Source organism: Lutjanus erythropterus, chromosome 12 (assembly GCF_056507025.1).
Source record: "Lutjanus erythropterus isolate fLutEry1 chromosome 12, fLutEry1.hap2, whole genome shotgun sequence".
Classification (NCBI taxonomy): Eukaryota; Metazoa; Chordata; class Actinopteri; order Lutjaniformes; family Lutjanidae; genus Lutjanus; species Lutjanus erythropterus.
Genome location: NC_139328.1, coordinates 8,072,728 through 8,095,692, shown reverse-complemented (window position 1 = coordinate 8,095,692; position 22,965 = coordinate 8,072,728). Strand labels below are relative to the sequence as shown.

At 39.9% G+C, this 22,965-nt stretch overlaps 1 protein-coding gene across 1 annotated transcript; it reads right to left on the bottom strand.

The window, feature by feature from the left end:
* Positions 1-869: 869 nt before the first annotated feature.
* stk11 (serine/threonine kinase 11) lies at positions 870-21,911 on the bottom strand. The gene is made up of 11 exons (XM_084731562.1): positions 21,720-21,911; positions 19,955-20,906; positions 12,248-12,331; positions 11,951-12,040; positions 11,496-11,628; positions 11,000-11,136; positions 10,343-10,470; positions 8,203-8,260; positions 7,825-8,018; positions 4,265-4,509; positions 870-2,429 (listed from the first exon to the last, which is right to left on the bottom strand). Exons 2-10 carry the CDS (start codon positions 20,236-20,238, stop codon positions 4,301-4,303), a joined length of 1,317 nt encoding a protein of 438 aa, XP_084587688.1. The 5' UTR covers positions 20,239-20,906; positions 21,720-21,911; the 3' UTR covers positions 870-2,429; positions 4,265-4,300.
* Between the last annotated feature and the right edge of the window lie 1,054 nt (positions 21,912-22,965).

The following is a 22,965-nucleotide window of genomic DNA, read 5'->3' as shown; positions in this document are numbered from 1 at the left end:
GAAATGTGCAAACATGCCATTCAAGGTTAGTTTGAGTGCACCAGAGCACAAAATGTATGTTAATCCGCAGCCGAAAATAGTGCCCCCAAAATGCACTATTTACTCCTGTTTGAGTGATGTTTGGTAAAAAAAAAGACAGCGCTGAGGTGTTTTTAGGAACTTATTTACCATTAGGGCTGAACATTTTCAAAAAATAGCCAATTCTGGTTATTTTGACTGATACTACAATTATGGTATGATTTGAAATATTAGAGGGAATCATAACTTTTACATCATCATTCTCTTGTTCATTGAAAAAGATAAAAATGGTTATGGTGTGACTCTTGTGGGGATCTGTACCAAACAAAGATGTTTTCTGAAGTCTGTAGAATATGATGTGTGACAGTATTGAATTTAAAATGGAATTTTGACACACATTTTACTTTTCACACATTACACTTCTGTGATTTGAAAAATGAATAAGGCCATATTGCGATTTCGATAAAGATTTGATTAATTGTTCAGCTCTATTAACCATTCACAAAGAATCAAACTTTTCGTTTCTAAACAAATTAAGCAGTGACAGACACAAACACCTTGTTGGTTTTGTTTCCATGAGATTTGTTGACATTAAGAAAATAATCTTACCCTTTCTTTACACTCTCTGTGTTCAAGTATGGATGTTAAGTACAATTCATTCATTCTGCATTGTTTAAACTGTATCTCTTCCCCACGAGAGAATTGCTGCATGTTATAATGTGTGAAGACTGTCACCTGGGAAACTGCAGTTGTAGGTACGGCTTGTTCTTCTTCTTTTTCTTTCACACAGACTTGAGTTTGAGCTACAATACATGTATGTGTGTGTATCTTATGAAACTCATATCTTCGTCATTCATGGTGAACCATCTGCTTTATTGTAAAACGAGTAGTGCAGAAAATTCAAAATGTCTCGCAGCCTTGACCAAGGCCAGACCTCGTGGGACCAACTGAGGCACATATTCATTTTGGACTGAACATTTTTCTGAATAAAAAAAAAGAAATCAGAAATGAGTGACTCCCCTACCTGTGATTTTATGTTGTCGTGTGTGATTCGTGTAAACTGATGTATTGTGTAAAACTGTCAAAACAGCAGAATCATTACCACCAGAACAGAAAGCAAAAAGGTGTCCTCGCATACAAATCATATTCTCGCTAACGTGAGACATCTCTTCATCCTCACCACCACGTTTCTCCTCGTGTCTTGTTGAGCGGAGAGCCTCTCTGTCGACCTTGCTGACGTGATAAGCGCTGCTCTCTCCCTCCCTCAGCGTTGTGACTCACCTGCTCTCTGATCTATTCCCAGCGAGGGGCTGATGATGGGCCTGGCTGCGTAAGAGGGAAGGGGGGGTGCAGGGCTCCCGCTGATGTGATCGGCACAACAAAGAGCAACGCTGGAGAACAGGCGACTGGGCGATTGTGACGGCACACCGCCTGCAGCTGAGCGCCATCGGCTCTTGATATTCTAGGGTCCTGACTACAAACTAACTGCAGACATCAGAGAAAGACCAGTGTAGGATTCCTGTTAAAGCATAACCTTGTAAAGGGAAGACACGTAAAATAATAATAAAAATAAACAAAAAAACAGGACATAAACCACTGAGGTGTATTGCATAATAAAAATATGCTCAACTCAAAGTGAAACAGAAAGGATCATCCAACAAAACAGCCTGTTTGGGACATATTTTATATAAATAATAATTAAAAAATATTCATTGGAAAAAAAAAGAAAAGAAAAAAACCTAAATGGAAATCAAAAATCCCCAACAGGTCAGCGGTGGATCTCAAGGCTTCAGTCTGTCAAGTCTGTCCACAAACCAAACACTTTCCCTTTCTTCCAGCTCTGTACAGCATGCAGTTTTTTTTATGTCGGTGGTAGTAGAGTACTATCATAATTATTCTCATCATAGATCTAAATATAGAATTATTCATAGCTTTTGTCATCTTTTTTTTCTCTTTAATTTTTTTATTTTTTACACATCACAATGTGTCTTAAAAACTGCCATTAGGGTTCTGTAAAAACAAAGGTAGTCAAAGAAACAGAAGGTGAGAGGTGGTAGAGGGGGGTGGACGGGTGGGGGTACAGAGGGGTGATGGTGTTTGTAACGTCCGGTGCAACACTTGGGCCCTTCGAAGAGGATGACAGGATGGAGAGAGAGGGGCGATGACTAGATGACAGAACTGGATGACAGGAGTTGAAAGGAAAAAAAAAAAACACCATCTTCACAGCCAGTGCCTCAGTCTCAGAGCAAAAAGAACATTTCATGCTGTCCTCCTCCTCCCCGTCACTCATACCGCATCTTCAAAAGACTCTGCAGGCCAGTGGTCCAAGGAGGTATGGGGGACATTAACGTCAGCAGGTTTCTCTCACAACTGTGAGGACTCCGGACACAGAAGGACGGGGACAGATCAACCTGAGAGGGGACAGAGATGGAGGACAGAGTATAACACGTCTGGTGGATTTTTAGTCTTATCTCATCACATCTCATACTCAAGTTTCCTCGAGTTAAAGGGATAGTTTGGATTATTTGAAGTTGGGTTGTATGATCGTCAGTGTATTAACTTCTGTAGATGGAGATCAGCAAGTCCTCAGTTTAGAGAAGCAGAGAGGAGCGACAGCAACAAACTTCTGTAAACAGGGTCAGAAACACAAGGTATTTTCGCCGCTTGAGCACAACTCCACCTATGTTCTTTTCCAAATGTAAACTTGCACTCAGCTGTTGGGAAAAAATGTTCAGGGAGGTTACAGTGCTGATCCCCTCCCCTCAGCCTTGGGGGTTTATATTAAGCGATATCATCATGCAGAAACGAAGGGTTTGGAAAAACAGAATTTCACATTAAAACAGTCGCACTTCTGAAATTTGATCGTTGGATTTGAATATACAAACACAAGTGGGGTGTTAGAGAATGATATAAAACCTCAAAATAAATTAATAATAAACTTTTAAAAAATAATAAAAAGTAATGGGCCATTAAAAAAAGGCCAACCTAAGAAATCAATATCAGTTGAAGTGTATGCTATATTTAGTAATATTTTCACCACTTTACTTTGATGTCAGACAGCCCTTTCCAACAGCTGCACTTTACACATCACTCCCTCTAAGCCAACCAAACTCCACAGGCAGAAATCAGTCACTTTAACTCACAGAACACAGAGTTGCTGGTCTACTGCTGCCTCGATCTGTTAGTTTGTGCTACTGTTTGAATTCTGCAAGGTAAAATTACTGATTTTGCTTATGGACTTGGCAAAATAAAGAGTAAAAATATATCCTACACTTAAACTCATGTTGTTGTTTTTTATTAAAATGTCTGAAAATGCACATTAACATGAATGGAACATATTAGAAAAAAGCAATCTGTCTCTGTCCACAGCAGTACACTGCTTACTTCTGTACCAGTACATCTCTGCTCCTCCAAACAGGAGGCAAGCTCACTTGCATCTACTGTAGGTAATACTCTGCCTATCGATAAGCACTTCATACAACCCTACATCAAATAATCCAGATCACCCCTTTAAAAGTGAACTGTATGACAGAACTAAAAGAAGAAAAGTACTAATTGGTGCCGTTAACATGGAAGGGACTCATCGACAGGGTGAGAAACAGAGAGACAAACATCCCACAGCCCACTTCATCTCATCCAGGGTGAGTCATCGCCTGAACAAATTAATACACAGCATCTCCTCTGCAGTGCACCCATGACAAACAGCCTCATGCCGTGAGTGGTTTGTATGTGCGAGAGATTGAAAGAGCAAACTGTGGGTGGTAACTGGAAAGAGAGGAGGACAACCTGTTAAGTTTGTGTGTGTGTGCTTGCAGCATATAGCTGCCCTACTTATATGCTTGAATGAGGGCTGCTGACAAACCCCTGGAAGGTTACAATCTGGATAAATCCTGACAGAGAGCAGAACCGGACCAGTCCAGATCTAGCTCTTGTGACTGAACAGGAAACCGCCCATGTGTTTGCCTGGGGAGTGGTGGTGAGTCAGAGCTCTGCCTGCTGAATATCAACACAGATTCTCTCTCCCCTCCCTGGTTTCCACTTCCTCCTCCTCCTGCCAGATACTCATCTCTACGTCTCCGTCTGTTCTGACGCGCTCTCATCTCATCCCTCCCATCTTTTCATCTGGATCTGCTGCACCTGTTCTCCTTGGCTGTCTATCTTAATCTTTCTCCTCTTTCTACTGTATGAAAAGGTGTCCTCTAAGCACAATTCAACTGGAGCTTTTGTTAACGGTCCACACACTCACCAGGTGGGTTGTTGCCGAGGGAGGAAGGGGAGCGCGTCATTGCTGTTTGCAGGTGGAGAGCTTGCGGATCTTGCTGGCTGTGGAGACTCCTTTACGTGAAGGGTTGGATGAAGAGGAGGATCGGCGCTCGGCTTTGGCCTTGCTGTTCAGAGCCCCCCCCTCTGTCCCGTTCACACAAACTGGCTTGGCTAGAGCTGGACTGTGGTCTGCGTGCCCCTGATCCTGATCCTCTTCGGCCACTTGTCCTGAAGACAAACACACACGCACACACATCAGGCTCAAGCAGTTTCCAGGTCTGAAAAGTGAAGCCATGGCAGAAGTGCCTTAAAACTACATTTCTTTCTAAAGGCAAGCAGAAGCAACTCCACTGGTCTCAAAAGGAAGTCAGACTGTATGTTCTCCTAATGAGTTTACAGTCTAAATCTCTAGCATGGTGTTCATCTGATAAATTGTGGTCCTATTCAAAGTGATAAAGTAGGCTATAGTTTATGGCAAGGTTCCTTGTGATTGACAGGTTATTCTCAGTGAGTCCATCTAGTCCACAAAGCTCAAAAAGCTCAGATCAAACTGTAAAACCAGACAGTGTTGGTCAAATGTGGATCAAGATTGTGTTACTTCATTGCCTATTTCTTGCAAAATATACTTTTTGCATGTTTTACAAACTAATTCACACTCTGTACTAAACTAATCTGAGAGGACTGCTGTAATAGAGCTTAGTGCTCAGTCAATATTCCCTGAATAAACATTTGTTAAATATATATATGTATTATTATGTTTTATAAAACACTATGGTTAACGTCTGGATAGGTTTAGGGACAAAAAATCCTTTGTTAGGGTTAAGGAAAGATCATGGTTTGGGTTAAAATTAATTCTCTACCAAGATCTTTTGCAAGTCTGGGGTTCTGTTGTAGACACAAACTGCAAAAAATCAAGATGTGACCCCCATAATACCAAATTAAAGGCTTCAAAATAGTAGTGCAAAAAACAATGGATGAGATCATACTTGGTTCACATCTGGGCTTAAAACAAATCCATCACAATTTCACACAAGTGCTGACTTGACTGCTGCTTCACTGAGCAAGCAAGAGGTAAATGGCTCATTCACACCGTGAGCGGTAACATGGATGAGAATTACCACAGACCAGCTGCTGTAAAAACTGTGAACATGTTTTTTAAGAGAAGACCTTTAAAAAGCTAATTTGTCAGCAGCAGCGGTAAAATGTCAGGTCAGAGAACCATGAGAACAACAAGAGAAATAGTAACCTGCAACAAACAGGAAATCTGCCGAGTGAAAAATAGGCCCTAACCTTAATTTGACTTGCTCATTTCAAGTGAAGAAAGGGGCGTGTGTGTGTGTCTGCATGTGCGACTGAAGCCTTGATAAACTTTACATGAGTCCTCACACTGTAAAATTGGTAACAGTGAGGGGAATACTAACAGAGGTGAGATGTAGTTGCTGCTAAAGAGAAACATCAGGTCAAACGGTTCATTTATCATACACAGTGTTATTTCATTCATATGAAGCATCCTGTGTGCGACAGAGCTCAGCATGTGTGGGAGTGAACCCTGGAAAACCATTCATACTCCCACACTAAAACCATTTCAACAGGACTATTTTTAGATCACTTCATTCACATTCTGCAGTTCCATTTGGTTTTTATGTGGGGCACCACTTCTAGATACCCAACACCGACTGCTGCATTTATTATTACCAGCTGTTGCCTAGCAACAGATACAGGATCTGGAATCGGGGGGGAAGAAGATAAAAGACGAGTTGGGGAAACAAATTAATTCAAATATAAAGATGCTGTCATTATCTATTCTACCCAATGTCAGTCAACACTGGTTTGTACACGCAGTTCTCAGCTAGACACATTGCAGCATTTTATGAAACTAAATTAATTAGGATTTAACAAAAAGTGTAGCCTGTCCCCCAACTAATCAGAACTTAGAAGGCAGGATTGAGAATGGTCATCAGAATGGTACACATTATCTTCCTACAAAGCTAGCTATCAACCTACAGTCAAGAAAAATGACGCACGCAGCTGTATAGATCATTTTAAGTCCATGTGCAGAAATCAAAATCCAATTCTTTGATTAGCGTGAAAACTGTTATGTTAACAGATCCCAACTTATCCTAGCAACAACTACTGCAGCTGTCATGTCAGCTGAAACAGATATTGGTGGGATGGATATGTCACGCAACACAAAATAACTCCATCCTTCCACAGACAACTTGCTGACATGAACACAATGTCAGGCTGAATTAATTAATTAAAATGAATTGGTAAATCAGTCCCACTGCCAGCCTACATGAAGATACATCTCTGGTAAGTGTTTATTTAACTCACTGTGTTGCAGGTTTATTAAGCTGTGAAGATTATTTTGTGTAATGTGGGACTGAAAATATAAAATACAAAAACTTAAACAGTGTGTGTTGAATTGTGCTGGACATTTTTAAAGACATATTTAATGGTCAGTTTATGTCCTTTGGAACTCTGATTGCAAAGAATCTGGTGTTTCTTTCAACCACTACGACAACACAGAGCGTGAGCATCACCGGGGTAAAGACTACTGAAATGAGAGAGTACAAATTAGTGCAAACAAAAGCATAAACTGAACACTTCCTGTTGCTGCTTTTCACTTTCCAATGAAGAGTGAGAAGAATGTTTTACTGCTTTTAGTCAAAAGCCAGTTTCATATGGGCTAGATAGAAGTGGGTGCAATTCTACATTTTTGATCATATTGATAACAAAAGAGCCCTATTTTCATGGAACTAAAATTAGCTGGGAACCTCTAGTGATTTCTGAATAACTGCAAAGGTCGTCTATGAACTTAATCCCATGTGAATCTGCAATGTCCGTAATTTGTAACGGAAAAACAAATTACCTACCGCATTTTACCAAAAACAGAAGTCATGAGATAAAATCAGCACTGTGCAAACAGACATCTGGGTGATATGGGGTTGTTTTTGGTTTTGGTTTTGTTTTTAGTTTTTGTTTTCTCTGCACCTTTTTTCTGCCTCTTTCCCTTGTCGACAATTCTAGAGGCAGGCAATTATAACTGAAGGTTTTGAGACCATTTTGGGTTCAAATTCAATGAGGCTCATCTTGCTACATAGCATGGAGACCCAATCGCAGAAAGAGCAAGTTCAAGTCCATCCGAAGAGCAAAATCTCAAAAGGTGATGAGTCGGATCTAAGGATGTTAAGGATTAATCATCAGTCACTGAATCACTGTTAAGAACTGAACTGATTAAATATTTATTAATATTTATTATTATTATTTCTAAATCACACGAGGCTCCCTGTTAATACTAGGACTGTGCCAACGGGGCTAAGGATGCTTTGGTGCAGAACTGCACTTGCAGTTTGGGCACATTAAACTATGTGCATTTTCTGTAATGCATTTCTAAGAAGGAATGTTCAATGTCACCTTACATGACAAAGCAGCTGACACATGTTTTCAAAGTCATACAGAGAGAACAGAGGACTTACCAAGACAACACAAAAGATGTTCACTAAGAGTTCAACTGTATGATTTGCCTGAGCCCACACCTACCTGGCACTGTGAAGTCCTGAGTGTATATGATTTCATCCTCTCCATCGTAGAGTTCATCATCATCATCCTCTGTGTAGCCATGCAGATCCTCCAGGTAGGGCACCACCGTCATACTCCGCCAAGGGTCCCTGCTCTCTGCGCTGGCAGGGATGGGCACAATGGGCTCAGACGGAGGGTGTTTCTTGCGCACCCAGCTGGAAATGGACGTGTAAATGAGAGATCAGCCTGTAACTGTAACCTACTTCCTATAGGTAAGAAGTCTAAGTATATTTGTTTGAAAAATAAATCTGCATAGGGTATTATGCTGACAGTAGCAGGGCAAAAGGACGGCCATCCATCAGTGGATGTATGATAAATGGCATATAATAAATCACTCACTTGTGTTGCCTTATGTTCTGTATGGAGAACCTCTTTGCAGGGTCATACTCAAGCATTCCTGAAAAACAAATCATAAAGGTCAATTGAATCACAACAATCCTGAACAATTTCTCCACTCACATCTCTTTCTGTCGAGTGTTAAACTGCTGGGAGGCCACAGCACTGAGGGGTGAGCAACCCGCAGACAGATGATAAACTCATTCAAAGAACATTAATTAATGCAGGTAATAATCTCATTCATCACTGTGTGTCGAGGCATCCTGCAAAGCTTAAGGAGTCAATGAGGTACAGTAAGGAAACATGAATATGAGTAGCATAACAGCTGTAGCAATGTAATGTAGATTTTTGTCCCTTAATTATCATAATGTGAGCTGAATCTGTGGGAAAAGCAGAATGTCAGTGTGATAAGACGGCAGTGATGCAGTGCCTATCCAGACCTAATAATGTAATTGTCTCCCAGCAGGCAGAGAGGGGCAGCATGCAGAGTGCTGATAGTAGTGCTGCGCCTGCTGAAGGACACCTTTTGTGGCACTAGGCTTATTTTAGACCATGTAATTATGGACTGACTATCTCTTAGGTGCTGCGTCATCACACACAGACGTCACACTCGCACACAAAATGGGGGATGGAGGCCCGATGAGTTATAACAGCACCAGAATGTGGCAGCTTTTTATCACATCCATATAACCAAGTGGTTTAAATACAGCAGTAAATTAACAAGATCAGATGAGCTAGTACACTAATCATTCAGCTTTATTGAGGGATATAATTAGTTTGTTTAAAGATTATCTTCCCCTCATTCTTTTTGGATTTCACAGCCATTCAGCCGATTATTTGCTGAACTATAAAAGACTCTAGACACGTTCTTTTGTTTTTACGAGTGGCAGAAGCATTGCAGCATTCCACTCGGGAACAGCAACGCCTGACTATGAAGTGTTTAGTATTCTGCTGCTGGCTCCAGATCAATGGAAACTACGTCAACAGCTGGAGGGATTTCTACAGTTTGGAGGAAGCCTCGCATGCTGAGAAGACACGGTTACTTTCAATGTCACAGCACCACCTACTGGACGCACACAGAAAAGATCACAGTGCAACTGTGAGGGTCTTTTTTGGTGGATTTATTACTCATCTCACATAATACCTGACCAGTTTCATCTCAAAGTTTTTACCTCCATTAGTCATTTATGTAATGCTGCACAAACTTGCATAAAAAAACAACACTAAGAGCAAACCTTTGTCTAAATGCATGCATGACATTGCTTGATGATGCCAAAGGATTAATCCCACGTTTCACTATGAATCAGCCTCTACTGCACAGGAATGTAACCATGCCAACACCGGAAATATAATTTGGCTTTAAAGGGACAGTTCAGATTATCTATAATGGGGTTATATGGGGTACTTATCCATTGTCAGTGTATTACCTAAAGTAGATGGCAGTTGGCTCACCCCCAGGAGCAGCAGGATTACCACTGTAGGAAGTTCAGCAATGTACTGCTGTGGACAGGGTCAGCAGCAAAATATTTTTCAGCCATCTAAAATGGGTCCAACTAACACAAAAATCAATTATCAGTCTCAGTTTAAGTGTATGCTATTTTTAGAATATTTTCACTGCTTAACTTTGCTGTCAGGCAGCCTTTTCCTATGAGAAACCATGTGTTGTTGTGTGACTTTGGTGTTTTAAAAGATTAGCTCAGTTTCACCAAAGTCACACAATAACACAAACAAGCTAACAGATCAAGACAGCAGTTGAGAGGCAACTCTTGTGTACTGCAAGATAAAATTCCTGTTTTATCTGGTTGAGTGAGAGAGGTTTTTCCTGTCAAAGGGCTGCCTGATGGCAAGGTAAAGCAGTGGAAATATTTTGAAAGATAGCATATACTTGTGTTTTGTTTTCTTATTTTAATGGGACTTTTTAGGCGTCTAAAATACATTTTGATGCTGATCCTGTCCACAGCAGTGCATTGCTTAGTGTCCGTGCTAGTACTCCTCTGCATATCTCAACTGGGAGCGTGTTGACATCATCATCATCCACTATGAGCAACCCACTAAATATCAGTAAGTACCTTTTACAACCCCACTTCAAATAAACCAAACTATCCTCAGAAGGTTTAAACATTTAGCTCTATAACACACTAACCTCGCAGCAGGTCCGACAGGAGGGGTCCACACTCCTCAGGAATAGTGTAGTCTCCTTTTCCAATGTTTTCAAATAGCTTATAGATGTTGTCCCCCTCAAATGGATACAGACTCGTTGTAATGTTGTATCTGAATGGATGGAAGAATGAGCCAACAAACATTTTAAGTTATAACTAGGACACTACTAACAGTTGCAAATATTTAATGTTTTATTTATAAATTCAGAAAGATCTTCATGGTGTTGTCTTTGACTGTCCTCGAAAATCAAATGGCAAAGAGCTGTGGCACTTTTTAACCACTCATATTTAAGTATTTCTCACAGTTTACCATGCTTACATGCACGCATTACTTAGCTACGGTAGCAGGAAAGACTTTTGGGGTGGACAACAGTATCTAACTGTATGACAAGTAAATAGAGAGATGACTGAGCATGACAATGACTCAATTAATTTGAGGGCTGTTGCTCTGCCCTAAGAAAGAGCATTTTTCTATGCAAGTAATTAAGTACCACAAGCAACCAATATATAATTTTGTCAGACATTAAAACCACTTAGCTGTTCTTCTGTTCTGTCTATAATTGGGCCTTTAGAATGTCATGAAATTTAAAGCGTTCCCTGACTTAAGTAAGCTTGGTCAACTCCAGGCTCGGACTACTCACAGTGTTACTCCAGCAGACCAAATGTCCACTTTAAACCCTGAAAAGGTATCCAGTCCATTGGCAATCTCTGGAGGCTGGAAGGCCGGAGAGCCCTGACTGGTACGACATGTGTCATCCTCTGCAAATGGGTGAAGGGCCTGAAAAATATCGGAGTTAAAAAAAATTTGTATGAACTGGAGTTGGTGTTTCTCTGTATCTACAAGCACAAATATTACTCATGAAATAACTGATAAATTAATGTCCTTTTTAAGCAACTGTCTATACTAGAACCACAACTGTGATAGAAAAAAAAAAGACATGGAGGCAAAAAATGTATTTTATACTTATCCACAGCTGCCATATTTTGTGAATCTCTTGTACTAATGTCACACTTAACAACTACAACTTGTCAACAACTATCCACACTGCCCACAATGACATCTGTAGTTATGCAAAACTAAATAAAATTCATAAGCCCCTGGAGGGTAAACACAATTATACTGTAGCCTGAGCTCACCTCTGCTACTCCCAGGTCGGAGATTTTAAGCGCCCCGTCTGTGGTCAGCAGCAGATTCCCTGGTTTAATGTCTTTGTGAACTATTCCCTGGCTGTGCAAATATTCAAGGCCATCTAAGAGTTGGCAAAAGTACCTGAAAAAAAGAAAGAGAGAGGTTGATGGATGCAATTAAAAGAGGAGTGGAAGTGATCCATACAAAACAATTTATCACTGTGGTCAGATGAACTATCATCACTTAGTCCTTTAGCTTGAGTGGCTTTCCAGCAGTGACCAGACATTCACACAATCTATGGTCAGTTATTGTAACAGTAGAGGCCCTGCAGTCCTGGTACTAAACTTAGGCCTGGAGCAGTGGCTGCAGAGCGGCTCAAACTAAATATAGCAGAAAGACTGAAAAAAAAGAAAAAGAAAAAGAGGGGAGCAGAGAGGGGAGAGAGAGACTAACATAGACTTACCCGTGAGCTTGAAATACTGGAAACCTTTTTTCTGGGACGCTGTCCAGCATTTCTTGCATCCCACAAACGCAATACTCCATCACCATATACGTAAGTCAGGAGTCAAGGGGATTTGCCAAACCAAACAAACAGATCCTTTAATAAAGTGAGCCGATTATAATGCTGATAACTAACCAACAGAACATTTAGACATAAGAATAACCCTCACATACAGCAACATCTACAATTTAAAGTCATTAAATATTAAAAAAAGAAACCAAACTCATATGCACACTCATTTGGCAAACATAAGGATATATTTTCTGCTTCTCTTCGTTGTAGAGCACATCCACCAACTGAATCACATTCTTGTGTTGGAGTCTTCTTAGCAGCTGAATCTCCCTATAAATGGACACAAGAACAGAAAACATGCAAAAGATTATTTAAGCAAATATACCTGAGAGGGAGTTATATATCACTTAATGCTGGTTCTTGTCTGCTATGAATGTACACTAAAAGCCAGGTGCCATAAATCAGCACAACATCACTAATATTACACTGCACAAGTGTATTACTGGTTTCATTACTAGCATTTCTAAAAAAGCTGTTGAGCAGAGACAATAATTGTTGGCAACTTAAATAATTTCATGATTCGATTCTACAAAACACAGAATAGTGATATTGTGATAAATGCAAAGATTCGTGGCAGTTGTTCATTTTATGCGTTGTTTAAACCAGGGCTTCTCAACCTTTACTTAAGGCCCATGTCTGATTGCTACAATTTTCCAAAGACCATCTTCTCAAACAAAAGAGAAAAAGTAAACTGGGCTATTTAGGAATTCATCAACTTAAACATCATGAATTTGAATTCTAGAGCACCTAGAAGGGAACCTTTGATTTGAGACACTCTTGCGAGCTTTGTATGCAAAGTTTCTCCACTTTGCATGTTGTATAAACTAGTTATGTTTTAGAATGTGGCAACATTGTGGTTAAAATTTAAGGTAGTTCCAGGGATAAAATGCACTTGGCTGGGGTTAGAGATCATGGTCTGGATTAAAAACGATCAATTTTGCAAGCTCTTTTACTGGTCTCAGGGTCAATTCTCAACAAGACCCTAATGTTAGCTAGTGCTGCACACTGTTGGTGCTGTCAGGGAGCTGAAGAGATGCAAGACACACAGGAGAGTGCATACACATCACATCCTTTGGATTTTCCCAGAAAAACTGTCCCAAGTCCTTTACATAGTTCAATTCAAATGCTGTGATAGGCAATCGAGAAAGTCAGGGAAGGTTACATTAAGTTACATTATAATCTGTTCACACAATTTAAATACAAAGCCATTCATAGATGTAAATTGCTTCACATAGTAACAGCAAACATGAGACTCTACTAAGAGGTGATTCATAGAAAAAGGAACTGCAAGAATGATACTGTGAGACCTGATATTGCCTGAGTGCATCAGCAGTCAATTACAGCAGTCTCATAAAGACAGAAAGTTCACTCCGCTACCCAAGGAGAGGAGGTTTAAATCACCAGCATGGCAAAACCCCCCAGGAGACTCAACATTCATCAGAGAGCTGCAAGCAGGGACACTAATGAATTTGGATCTGGATGGGAAGAGCACAAAGTACAAACCGCAGACTTCCCTAGACACACAACCAACACACACAGAGGAAATACTAAGGTTTTTCCCTCTAACTAGAGATGAAAATCTTGTGATCAGGCTCAAATATTACCATTTGTCTCACTACTACATTGTTGACATTGCCACACACTGGCAGTAATGTCTTTTAATTAGCAGAAGTTACATCAGCTTTTTTTTTTTTTAAAATAAAACCCTGCATGCTTACACACTATTCTCTGTACAGGTTTCAGTCGAACAATGACTTTCAACAAGACGATAGTTAGCAGCACCACCTCAGCTGTGTCTGACACAATGGCCCTATGTACTCAGAGCAGAGCAGTGTCTTAACCACTTCATATTTACTGTGAAAAAAACATCTACCAATGTCACAGAATCAATTTTTTCTCTTTGAATATATCTAGAATTGTAGGACATTCTTTTTAAATACAATTTTTCCTACCCTCCTGTAAACACATGCGATTTAATGTATAATGCAATAACAGGTCAAAGCTATAAAGGGAATGTGCCTGTGCCCAAAAGAAATAAAATTCTCATGGTGCTAAGGCTTCATCTGTCTCATTTTTTACTGTGACACAATCTCTCACACACACACAAAAAAAACAGAGTTTTTCTGTCCCTTATCACCCTACAGTTTATGAGCTGTGTCACTCTTCTGCCTAATACACAATCTTAATACTTAAAAATGGATATTCTGGGCATAGTCCGGCACACACAGACACACACTCACACACAGAGTTACTGCTGCATCACTGCACTGGTGATAAGACACAACCGCCTCAAGCATGCATAAAAACAGAACTGTTTTTAAAATATGGTGAGGCATAATGAATAGCCTTGTTCTGAGCTGTACATCATAACTACTGAACAGCAAGTGCAGATGACATGTCTGAAACGTAGCAAATGGAGCTGCATCTGCATCACGACTAGTTTCCATAAAACAAATCATAAAACGGAGGCGGCTCTGCCACTAAGGCACAGTGACTGCTGCAGTCCATCTGCAGTCTCTGAGTTCAAATGTGCACCGATGGACCTTGTGTGTTCAAGGCCTGCAGGCTGCAGAGCTGAAAGGATTTCAGCACTCAGCGATATGGCAACAGCTACTCTGGCTCGCAGCAGCAACATAAACAACTGATCAAAATCTGGACTGTGTTGCCCCAGAGTCTCTGTCTAGTTTAGGGCGTGTGTGTGTGTGTGTGTGTGTGTCCATGTGCGCTCCTGTCATTCCAAAACAAGGGCATGACATTCTTGGGGTGTTGCCGTAGAAACAGGAGTGGCATTGCTCAATCAATGCCAGTATGAGCATGCCCATCCCCATGGCAACCCTGTAAAAGCAGGAAGTGTTTGGCAGACAGGAATGCTAAACAGGGGCTGAATGGGGAGACTGGGGGCTACTATGGCATCCACACACAGACAGACAGACAGTCAGGCCTTTACAGGCTCCTGGAGCCAGCTTCCTCAGGCTGAGAAACATAAGGCCTCCACCAAGTGAGACAGATGTAGGAAAAGAGAAAGCACAGGAAACACAGACAAATCAATTTCACACATCGAGGAACACTGCTATGGTCTTATTAACAGAGTGACACAACCATGTAGTCTACCACTGTGCTAAAATATAAATATAGCCAGGATGAAAGGAAACACAGTTTTGAAAAGAAGAAAAGTGTGAACAGAGATCCAGACTAACCAGCCTGTCACACAAAAGAGGATAAAAATCATTAATGGTATAAGAAATATTTGGGACAACTTCAGGATAATACAATAAAAAGTATTACATTCCTTTATATGGCAACAGTCGCTACGAAAAGGCAGAGGGACCAGTCTTTAAATTTAAGTACCTCTCCACCTGCAGTACAATATCTATTATTCATAATCTTAAAAATCTTATTGGCACTAGTGAATCTAATCTACATAATTAGGAACTGGAAACACAACATAACGGACTACATAAATAATCATCCCTTAAGTTAGACCTTAGTAATGGCATCTTTGGCTTTGAGTCTGTGTTGTTTGGTCCGTATCAGCTTTGAACATCTCTAAACATTGCTGTTTTTCAACATTCTTCGCTGCAACCGGTCAAGCAACATGTGGACTGTGACTAAACAGTGAGATTTTAAGTTCAGCCACAAATACTGAATTTGACTGGTCTTCAGCCTGGCCACTCAGGACAATTAATGTAGCTGTTTTTAAGTCATTCCTGTGTAGCAGTGGCTTTATTTTTGGAGTTTTGTCTCAATATACCTTCTCCTCAGTCACAATTCTCTTGTAAACAACAGTAGGTTTTCCTCCAGGACTTCTCTCTGTTTTTCTATTTTCATTTTACCTTCTACCTTCACTTCTGGCAAACACTAACCAAACTGCCATGTGAGATTTTGCTCTATCGCTGTAGCATGCACAGAGTCTACCATCTCAGCCAGAGCCCTGCAGCACTGTTCGGAGCTGTCATAGGCCTGTTAATGGCCTTCTCACAAGGTCTTTTTTTATGTCTGACCTTACTGAGATACTGAGTCTCGGGAGGGTTCTTCTATGCCTTTTCCTATTAGTACTTTAACATAACAGATATGCCTGACACATTCTTTTATCTCCATGATGTAGATTTTGCCAGGAAATAGACATCAGTGGTTGAAATCTGTATATATATTTGTATGTAACCTAGAACTACTAGTGACACTTTGATTACCTGCATCTCTGATCAGCTTCTTATAACAGTGGACTGCAACAGTGAAGACTTGAGTGCGTCTTCGTTAAGGAAGTGAATAATTATGCAATTATTTTGACCAAGTCCAAGTGAGATTCATATTTTTATAGGAATTGTAACAATGTGACCAATAGCTCTGGGTATCACCACCAATTTCCAGAATCAGTTCAATTCTGATACGCAAAGTTGAATTTGACTTCTGATTCAATTCAAAATTAATCCTGTTAGGGGTGTAAAAAGAGCTGATACTTCAGTACCAAATTGATGCCAAAATTTTGAAAATGTAATGGCAATCCTTTTTTTTCACAGCCCCGAAGGTACCGGATATGCAATTCTTCCTGACCTGACAAACAAAGCCTATATACGCATACAAGTGCTATAGTCTGCTGTTAAATGCCAAAGGAAGAAGAAAACATGGTGGAAATAATTACACACAATAATTACTACACATGCAAGATAGCGACGTGCAGCTGCAGCCACAGCTCCGCCTCCACTCGTTGGAAAGAAAAACAGTTAAACAAAGTCATCTATGGAAGTAGAAAACACTTCTAACTTACTAACTTATCGAAGCAGCTCAAAGACATCCACAGGGTGAGTGAGTTTCACTTCATGGTAATGTTACCTTAACAACAAATCAAATGTGTTCTCCTTGATATCCTGAAATAAACACTGCATTTAGTTTTGTCTGAGACAGTTGCACTGCTGTGTTGCCAGTTATGTTCTACAACATTTGCAATGGCTAAACTCTAAAGATCATGTTAGCATTCAAGACGTGTCACCAATTCAAACTAGCGCTGCACTCCGAGTTCAACTTAATATTTTAAGTTCAGGAGCAGAAACCACTGCACTTCTGCATTACTTGCGAGACAAGGCGACACGCTACCCTGACACTGTGTCAGGCATAATAAATATCTCACTCACGTCTTTCATCCTAGAAACTCAGAGCAGTTCTGTGGCAAAGACAAATACTAATGGATGAATGTTATTCAAATTTATTATCAGTTTAGAATTATTGATAATCGTTATTATTGAGCTGTGGCATCAAATCAGGTATGGAGAAGCGTGGAAATTCACCAGAACTGTTACTGACTACTAAATTTCTGGCATCATTACATCTGTAGATTTGGCTAGGGTTATGCCAATTACAATATCATATTTTTTTTCTTGGATATCAAAAACATTCTCAGAGAACTAATACTGTAAATTGTACATGGAACCTTGTAACCTGGTGCATTATTAAAAATATTAATCTTTACATTAAGAATTGACCCTGTGGCATTTACTGGCAACAATCACAGATCAGATGGTCCAAGCTACACTGTAGACTTTGTGGCCCAAGATAGCTTCTTAATTCTAGAGAGGAACAATTAACAATAGTGGCTGTGGTCCTCCTGCAGCTCGGGGGAAACTGGCTACATCATACACTGAAGAGGCCACTTCACACCAGTATTTCACAAAGCTATCTTTCTCTTTTCTCTGAAACTGTCAAGACAACATGATGCAGATTTGTCTAAAATATAGTTAAACCTTGTGCATCAGTTAACTGCTTTTTCTTAATTAATTTTAATTAATTTTTTAATTTTAGTAACTTGCAACCAACATTAGCCCTATGAAAGCATTCATGCTAACAATGTTTAAATGTTGCTATCATCATCTCCTCTAGCTCTCTCACCTTGTCTACACAGGATGTGTTTCAGACACATTTTGAAATTGCCCATCTCACCACCACAACTCAGTTTTATTCAGGGCAACACTTTGAGTACACCAGGAGAACAGCTTGCATGTCACACACTGACCTGAAGCGTTGTTTTAGGCTTCAAGTCTATTTTTTTCTCCAACATCACCATGTTAATAAATTGTGGATTGGGCTGTTAATGCTCTTAAAAACACTTCTGAGTTCAAGGCGGTACTGTGGCTGAGGGGATCCACTGTGGACGCTGATGGAGGACTGCAGCTGCTGCTGTCGAGCTGCTGACAGGCTGCTTTCTGTAGACTGAGCAGGGGGAATATGGTATTTCTTAAATTAAAGTTGGCTATCTTAGAATGGTTAACACAATATTCTGGGGTAGTCTTCAGTAAAGTTAGCCTGGATATCTGATAAATACAAGCTACTATAACCCCAACAAAATGACTCTTACTGAGATGTTATCACAGACTTCTCATCGGTCTTCTGCTGGCGCTTTGACTGCGGCCTTAAAACACGCCATCTTGCAGCTCTTCTTTCTCTCTGTGTGAACTCATTTTGACAGTTTTCTAAAGCTTCCTCTATAATTAGCACAGGCCCGCAGCGAAGGGCTTGAGTAATATTTAATAAACTACTGTGTGATTAAAACTTGTGATACTCATCAGGAAACGGGGCATGCAAGTTTGAATATAAAGACATGACAGCCAAATCACAGAGGCATTAAGATGCTGTTTCTCTAAAAAAAAAAAAAGACCAAACTGTGTTACATGTTTTTTTCCTTCATCTCAATGTTTTCAAAACTGAGTTACTGCAAAAAGTTGACAAAGACTCATTTTCTTAAGTGTATTTCCTCCTTAAGTATGGACATTTAACTCTGACTTTTGCGGTCCTGCTTTTGCTCAGATCAGTCTATACATTTAAATGGTGATACAGCTCTATGTTTTTAAGTGTAAAGGTTAAACTGTGTGTATGTTGTGACATACATTTCATACCAAGCAATACAAATTATTATCTTATTTGTATGATTAGATACTGAGCCTTAACACTTTTGAGTACTGAAAGCTGACCAGTTCAAAATGTTGGTACTAAAGGCTTTATTTTTTCACTCAACTTTCAACCAGATATTTTCTGATTTAAGTAATCATTTTATTATTTTAAAATTGTTTTGTATTTAGGTAAAATGTTTGAAACAAGAGCCTAAAAGTTCTTTTTGCTACCCTCTAGTGACTGATGCTGTCACCTTAATGCAGAGGTGTATTTGGGGTTTGCTGAGTGCACACTGTTGTTTGAGTGCGGTTACAGGTAATGGCACAATCCAAACCAAATTCAACAGTGATGCTTGTCAAAGGCACTAAAATCTTCAACCAGAAAAGGTTAGAGAAGAAATTCTTATAAAGCTATTCTTAAAAAGAGTTTGACTTATTTTGATAGCTGAGAAAAAAGTTGTTGTTTTTTTTTTTTTTGTAGAAAGTAAATCAAAAATAGTATTATTTTGGTATTTGCACTGAAACTAAGGTATCATGGCTGCTTTTTCCTGAACACAGAAAATGTGTCATATTAAGAGGAGAAACTAACATATCATATCATTATCATAAATGTTAGGGGAGATGTCTAGTAAAAAAGTGTTAAATTGCAGATAAAAGTGCAAGTGAAGACTTCTGCTCAGAGAGTGATGATTAAAAAGAGAGTGGGGAAGGCATGAAGGGCAAGTCTACTTGTGGGACAGTAAAAAGAAACACAGTTTGACTGTTGTCAGATTCATTTAAATTTCAGCAGGGACATTCAAATTAATTACCTCATATTAAAATCAAAGATTACAGTCAAGTTAATGCTACTGCATCTCTGGATATCTGCCTATGCCTAACTGAAAAGACCCTGCATACATAAATCACAGTGAAGAGGTGAGAAGTCACCGACACTGCTATTATGACTTCAACTGTCAGAGTGCAAAGAAAAGACGGAGGTAAAAAGGCAGGTTGACAAAACCAGAAAAACACTCACTTTTTCACATTGGCTTCTCCGTTGGGAATCCTCCTCAGCTTCTTCTTCTTCAGTATTTTTACAGCCCTGCGACAAAGTGTCTCTGAGTCCAGCATCTCTTTCACTTTGCCATAAGATCCCTCCCCTAGCAGATCTCCCATCAAATACTTTCCTATCAGCTTTGCCCTCTTCCTCCGCGGCTGGTAGATCACCTCTGTAGAGTCAATGCGGTGAATGAAAGTATCCATCTCCATCAGTTCATTTTCATTTAGATAGTCAAGATGATGCAGCTCACCGGTACTCATGACTGATAGTTCACAGCTTGAGCCTCCTGTGCAAAAATGTTCACTATAATCGCTGCTGGAGAGTAAATCCACTAGTAACCTTTCAGCTGTGAGCCGGGTATTTTAATTCCACAAGATGGAATACAGATGAATTACAAAATACTGAACATGGGAGAAGGGGGTAATCAGGCCTGAGAGTTGAGGGATGAGGTGAGGGATCGATCCCAATTTGTAAACATTAGGGCTCTTTTTACTCAAGAGGTGCGAACAGAGAACCTGTTGGGTCCAGTGCCAAGTTAGTGCTTTATACTGTGCATTTTGTACTACATCTGTGACAAGTGCAGTTGAAACAGAAATTAGAAAAACTGTGATTCTGAAATGTTATTCTTGTCCGCTTGTACTACATCACCTCTATATGAATTTAATACCATACAGCCTTAGGTAGAGGCAACCAGTCCTGCTTCAAGGCCTTGTAGCGCAGCATTTCTGTCAAAGGTCCATGCTTCATAGCAAAGTTGTCCTCAGGAAGCATATGTGTGGCGACAGGTGGACTGAATCCAAGCACAGATACACAGCCAAACGCATGCAGCAGTATCAACCCGGCTCCCGGAGGTCGACTGAGCCATCCAATGTTTCCACAACCGTCCTCAGGTGTCCTCCATGCCACTACGGTTCCTAGTGCATGGTGCCTGAGAACAAGGAGCATTTAAACATTACAGAAAATACAAAACATGTTTTTTGGTCACTTCTAAACCAAGTTAGCTCTCTCTGGTAAACAATCTGTACAGACATCAACACCTGACCGGTTAACCTTACTGAGTTTCCATTCTGCTGTGAGCTTCACATCAGACACCAAGACATTATAATAAGCACATATTCAGCACAATACTTAAGTTAAAATAGCAGTGTGTGAGGTAGGATTGACACTTAAGTTGTTTCGATGAAATAAACATTTTTAAAAGAGGTAACTACTTGCTAGCTTCTAAGCTAACATTGCAAGTCTGCTTGAATGAACTGTGCTAGCTCGCCAACATTAACTCTCACTTTGCGGCTCCTCGATATGCACACCTTCAGCCAGTATTGCAGGTCTTAACTCAGAAGTCTGCTTTAAAACAACTAATTTAATGTAGGTGAGCACTGACGGTGGGAGGAAAACAGAAACGTCGTCACACAACTGTAGCTAACGGTGGTTATGCAGCGCTAGCTAGCCAACTTTGCCTGTCGTTAAGATTAGCTTTAACGTTAGCCAACTTCACCTCATTTACCGGTGGAGCAGCGGTAATATAGGCGGGCATTGTTTTCTGACTGTACTGCATTATGCTCACCCAACATCAGCTCTAACATCCACACCAGCTTCCAGTACCGGAGGAACAAACCAGACACAGCCAGCTAACGCAAGCTAACCGGAGTTGCGTTGGCTAGCGAGCCGTTCAGATTCCAATGTAAATGGCTAGCTAGCTAGTTAACAAGCTAACTAGTGAACTCCTGGTACCGGCTCTCACCTGGATCCATATGAGACTTCTTTCCGTGGCAGGTTTTATTTCCCCTTTGTGTTTCCGTCCTCGGTGAAGCAGATGTCTCACTTGCGTCCAGCAGGATATCAGTTGAATTTTCTGACTCTTCGTGTTACTCTTGCCACTCAGGTTGTCGCCATCTTGTTTACCTCCCCCCCCGCCTCGCGCTGACAGGCAGCCCATACGTTAATGCGTCAAATCAAACTTTCTTTTCCCCCTCACACACACACACACATACACACACATACACACACGCACACAGCGGAGGACCGAGTGTCAACCAGTGCTCACAGTAAAGTTACTTATTCTGACTTTTAAATTGTATTAAACCACCTGAACTTATAGATATTACTGGGAATTTACATTGGATATTTAAAGGAGGAGCACCATATAACTCTTGCATGCCGCACTTCTTCCACAGGGTAAAAAAAAAAAAAAATGCAGAAAATAATCTGCACTAAATTTACATTTATTTGTGTTGGTCATGTACTTTCCTTCCCTCTAGGTTTGGGCAATATATCAATATCATATCAGTATCTAGGGTTGCAACCAAGGATTATTTTCATTGCTGATTAATTTTCATTGCTTATTTTCTCAATTAATCAATTTGTTGTTTGGTCTATAAAATGTCAGAAAGTGGCGAAAATTTATTTTCAGTGTGTCAACTCAAATATATTCCGTTTACTGTCATAAAGAAGGAAAGAAACCAGAAAATATTCACATTTATAAAGCTGGAGAATTTTGACTTCTTACTCAAACCGATTAATCGATTATCAGAATAGTTCCTGACTAATTTAATAATCGTTTCATAATTGATCAATCAATTAATGGTTGTAGCTCTATTGATATCATGCTACGAGCCTAGATATTGTCAAAGATTTTGGATATTGTTATTTGATGACTGATATCATCAGCCTGATATTGGACCATCACAGTTATATCAGTGTACATTGGTATCAGCGGATATGTTGTATGATATGCACTTATATGAAAACTTTTTTTTCTAACAAAACATAATGCAGATTGCTTTTATTTGTTAGTTTTATAAGCAGCATTATATATTTGATAATTTCTCATAATTCAGGTTTTATATATGCACATATTTCAATCAGTTTGTGTATTTTATTTATAGTTATTTCTAATTATTAAAAATACTGATGAAAGTTTACTGTTTCAGTGCCCTGATATTCATATCATCATTTTATCTTTTTCTCTAGCTGTTCTATGCCTCTAT